Genomic DNA, 5,137 nt, shown 5'->3' on the forward strand with positions numbered 1-5,137 from the left:
AAAGTCACTTCTTGCCTTTAGATGGAAAACAAATTGCTTTTCCCTACTTCAGCTGTCTGAATAAGGTTTAGCTCATGAAACAAATATAAATCAGTTCAAAAGTTCAATGCGGTTTTTTGCAAAAAATAAATTAGATAACACTCTTGGTAACAAATCTGAGTATTTTCCCTAATCCAGATCTACTCTCTAAGTTAATAACCTCATTACTTAATCAAGTTCAGCCATGTACATAGTCTCTTTTCCCTATATAAGCATCAAAAGGAGACTTGATTTTGAGAATACTTACATTTAAAAGAATCAGTTCACCATCTGCTGATTTTTTTTTTTTTTAGAGATGGAGTCTTGTTCTGTCACCCAGGCTGGAGTGCGGTGGCATGATCTCAGCTCACTGCAACCTCCGCCTCCCAGGTTCAAGCAATTCTCCTGTCTCAGCCTCCCAAGTCGCTGGGACTACAGGTGCATGCTGCCATGCCCTGCTAATTTTTTTTGTATTTTAGTAGAGACGGGATTTCACTGTGTTGCCCAGGCTAGTCTTGAACTCCTGAGCTCAGGCAATCTGCCCACCTCGGCCTCCCAAAGTGCTAGGATTACAGGCATGAGCCACTATGCCTGGACACCATCTGCTGATTTTTAAAGAATCTAGAATGCTAATTCTGAATATATATTGAAACCTGGGCTATTCTAAAGAAGCAATCAGGAATCCTCAAGGTGCCAGGATTTGGGACCTGTCTCTCTTGTTAGTCAGTTCCAAACGTAAACCATCAAACCCATTTTAATATGAACTAGTCATTGTGAACTCTTTACAACCTGATGATTTGAACTGAGCCATCTCGTGTGTGTGTGTGTCTGTTTTAAGACAGAGTATTCTCTGTTGCCCACATTGGAGGGGCATGATCTCGGCTCACTGTGACCTCCGTCTCCTGGGTTCAAGCGATTCTCATGCCTCTGCCTCCTGAGTAGCTGGGACTATATGCACATGCCACCATGCCTGGCTAATTTTTGTTTTTTAGTAGAGACGGGGTTTAGCCATGTTGGCCAGGCTAGTTTCAAATTCCTGGCCTCAAGTGATCTACCTGCCTTGGCCTCCCAAAGTCCTGGTCTTACAGGTATGAGCCACTGTGCCCAGCCAGATTGAGCCATCTCTATAACTTATGTTTGAATTGCCAAAGGAAATTCCCCATAACTGTATCTAGTTCACAGGTACTAGTGGGATACATTTGATCTACAGGTAGATACCTTGTAATTCTTGAACTGAAATATAAAAAGAGAAAATGATACAGAAAAATAGATATGGGAAATACAAAGGCATATTTGCTCATTTACTGCTTTTGTATGAAACAGTTATGTAACTTATTATCCCCTGGCTAATTATTATAATTGTACATCATCCTGATGACATCAAATGAGTATCTGAAAACTTCATGAGCCACTTAACACTTTAGCCCCAGTTAGACACAGAATAAATGCAAATTTAATGGCCAAATGAAGAATTTTAAAAAGAAAATTATTTTCTTATTTGGAAAATTAAATCAAAGCATATGTTCTGTGTTTCACAGTGTCATCCTAACTATGTAAAGGATATATTTGACACATGAGTTTTTTGGCCATGGGGGATTGATGAAGCCTATATTAGTTGTAGAGTGAGTATAATTTTCACCTAATGAATACAAGCTGTTTTCTCTCTCTTATCATTTGATTTGGGGAAGTGCAAAAGTCTGAGGCAGTAATTATATTGTCAAGATCTCCTAGCTACTTTCTTAGTTCTAGGACCACAAGAAGTGCCTCTCTGCCCCATCTTTCCCAAGTCCTGGGAATACTGGCCCATCCCCCTCATTTCCCCATCTCTCCACAAAGGAAGGTAGGGTGGTACCATACCATAATGGTAAGGAGGCTGAGTACAAAGCTGCCCAGGAAAATGGTGATACCATAAAAATAAAGTGTGCTACAGACAGATGTGTTGGCAGAAGGTGGGAGTTCAGCCACGGCTGATGGTGGTGAGTGCATCAGGATACACCTAGGAAGAAAATCAATAAACAGGAGTACCACTACAGATGTAAGAAAAGAGCTGCTCAACAAAAGTTAATAAGCATGTTATTTTACTTATCATTTTGCTAACTCTTGCCCATAAAACCTTGTCTCTCCCCCACAGACACATTATCTTGTAGTCACTTTGTGTTACACTTTTACTTAACGTATTTTTAGCCTTTACTACATCTTATTCCCTAGCCCATTTCTAACATTAGCACTCTGGTCAGAATGTATGTAGAAAGTCTTTTTCCAGCTCTATTTATAGAAACAAATAGGTGTAGTCTGCCATGAAAATTATACATTTAGTTCTTACTTACTTGTGGCTCTGACTGAAGTTTTGGAAACATTCACTAGTATTGCCCAGACAGAATACAGGTGTCATCAATAGTAGAGGTATCAAGCTGGGAGGGAAAAAAAGTATCACCCTAATATCCAGTCTTTTTCATGCCCTTCCTCCTTTGCAGAATATTCTCCTGCTCTTCCCTCAACTCTATCATCCCACCAATCTCCACAAATAACACATTTCATTTCTTCAAGAAAAATACCTCAAATACCTTAGGTATTCCTTCTTTTCCAGTTCCTAGGGAAGTACAATGCAGAGGGGAATTAATTTTATACCTAGGTTAATGAACCCTACCATAGTTTCACAGAGAATCTCTGGGAGCTGTATGGTCAGATAAAAATGCAAGTGGGTCAAAGTGAAAGGAAAATCTACTAAGGAGTTTTGTGTGCAGTCTCTTTTACTTTCTGTGGTGACGAGGGATAACCTCATTCTCATCAGCCCCTTCTTGGGAGCTTTTCCAAAATGTAGCTTTAAATAGCCAGCTATTTATCCAACTAAATATAGCCAGCTTCCTGTAAGAGGAAAAGATCCAGGAGCAAAAGTCACAAAGTCTAAAACCAACTCTGATACGGCCACCACTTTAGGCGAGATCCAAACCCTTTCTGGACTCTGTAATCCTAAGAGTCTTACCCAATGTTATAAAATAGATGATATCCTGAAGACCGTCTATTACAACTCTTTATTATACAGGAAAAGGAATAAGTGATCCAAAGACTCAAATAAATTTTTCAAGGTTAAGTAGAGTTGATGGTAGAATTGGAACTAAAACCCAAATCTATAACATCAAGCTACTTCCCTATTCAATGTGGAAAAATGGAACCAATGAACACATATTTGTTGTTTCTAAGTTAGGCTCTGTGAGGACTTAGGAGTGACAACGGAAATAAAGGGCATTGTCCTATTTGTTCCCACCTGAACACGAGAATAATGAGAGTCTACACCTTGCTAAGAAGTAAAGAAAAAATCTTACCTTGAGAAAACAAAGGCCATTTGACCAACTCGACAAGTATAATCTATCACCTGTGAAAAGAACAAATGTGAGAAATGTCTTAAGACATTGTCAATCATATAATAATAAATACCAAGTCATCAGTTAACACTCAATAGAACAAAAAGATTTCCAAAAGCCAGTTTGCTTCTGTCAAGCAATATTTGCTATAAAATTCATCAAATAGATAGTTCCTTATTAGCACTGTATATAATAGAATTTTATCTCTATTACTATATTCTAAAAAGTACAACAACAACAAAGCCACAAAGAAAGCCTGCAGGAAGTAGCCTAATATGGAATTTGGGTACTTAAACAAATTCTCTTAAAAAGATAGGCATATATGAAATCATATAGTAATCCTCCATCTTCTAATAACAGTTCAGCTCTTTTCTCTTAGACCCAGAGAGGTGTGGACTTTTTCAGACTTTATGAGTGGAATGAAACCCTTCTTATAAAATGACCAGTAAAAAGTGTAATAGGCCAGGATTAGTATAATAGGGCAGGGTCAAATATGCCCTTTGGATGTAAGACTGTTGGACACTAGATGATAGAACATTTTCAAAATCTTGACTTGTGTTAGACACTGTAAAACAACTTATAGAAGAATTATTCCTACCCTCTAGGACTTTATGATGTAAGACTTCGAATAGAACATCTTAAAGAAATAATAGAATTAAAAATAAGCTTTTTTCTAGTTTAAGATAGAAAACAATATATTTGGAATGGCATTGTTAGGGATCAATAAGCATTAAGTGAGCAATTAATAAATAATCAGATATTGGTAATTAATCTGCCCCAAACAGTTTGGATCAGGAATAGGACAGCTAGTGTTGACTTCAGGAAAACAAGTAAAATTGTTTTTTGTGACCCCTCCCACTCACTTCCTTTCTTCACTTTTTATTCTTTCCTCTGTCAGGTGGTTATCCTGTGTTTAACTCTTATTTTTACCTGGGTACCAATGAATCTCTGATAAAAATCTTATTGTTGGCTGGGTGCCGTGGCTCACGCCTATAATCCTAGCACTATAGGAGGCCGAGGCAGATGGATCACGAGGTCAAGTGATCAAGACCATCTGGGCCAACATGTTGAAACTTTGTCTCTACTAAAAATACAAAAATTAGCTGGGTGTGGTGGCATGCACTTGTAGTCCCAGCTACTCGGGAGGCTGAGGCAGGAGAATCGTTTGAACCTGGGAGGTGGAGGTTGCAGTGAGCAGAGATCACGCCACTGCACTCTGCACTCCAGCCTGATAACAGAATGAGAATCCGTCTCAAAAAAAAGTTGATGGCAGAAGTCTTGCGTTTATGGCAGAAGTCTTGCTAGGGTATTCAAAGAGAACTCAGGTTGAACACGGTGGCCCACATCTGTAATCCCAGCACTTTGGGAGACCAAGGCAGAAGGTTCACTTGAGCCCAGGAGTTTGAGACTAGCCTAGGCAACATAGTATGACCCTTCCATCTCTACAAAACTACAATTAAAAAAATAGAAAAGAAAAAATTAGCCAGGCATGGTGGCACACACCTGTGGTCCCAGCAACTTGGGAGGCTGAGATGGGAGGATCACTTGGACCCAGGAGACTGAGGCAGCAGTGAGCTGTGATCATACCACTGCACTCCAGCCTGAGTGACAGAGTGAAATCTTGTATCAAAAAAACAAGGCCAGACACGGTGGCTCAAGCCTGTAATCCCAGCACTTTGGGACGCCGAGACGGGCGGATCACGAGGTCAGGAGATCGAGACCATCCTGGCTAACACAGTGAAACCCCGTCTCTACTA

At 39.6% G+C, this 5,137-nt stretch overlaps 1 protein-coding gene across 1 annotated transcript in view; it reads right to left on the reverse strand.

Annotated features, from left to right (window-relative positions):
• The window catches only part of TMEM116 (transmembrane protein 116), a 44,008-nt gene that overhangs the window by 3,471 nt on the left and 35,400 nt on the right, over positions 1-5,137 (reverse strand). The window contains exons 3-5 of the mRNA XM_011936696.1: positions 3,342-3,391; positions 2,346-2,429; positions 1,876-2,014 (exon numbers count right to left, since the gene is read on the reverse strand). Of these exons, the coding sequence (XP_011792086.1) occupies positions 1,876-2,014; positions 2,346-2,429; positions 3,342-3,391 (273 nt within the window). The remainder of the gene's footprint in view (positions 1-1,875; positions 2,015-2,345; positions 2,430-3,341; positions 3,392-5,137) is intronic.

The sequence above is a fragment of the Colobus angolensis genome, unplaced genomic scaffold (assembly GCF_000951035.1).
Source record: "Colobus angolensis palliatus isolate OR3802 unplaced genomic scaffold, Cang.pa_1.0 Scaffold10, whole genome shotgun sequence".
Lineage (NCBI taxonomy): Eukaryota > Metazoa > Chordata > Mammalia > Primates > Cercopithecidae > Colobus > Colobus angolensis.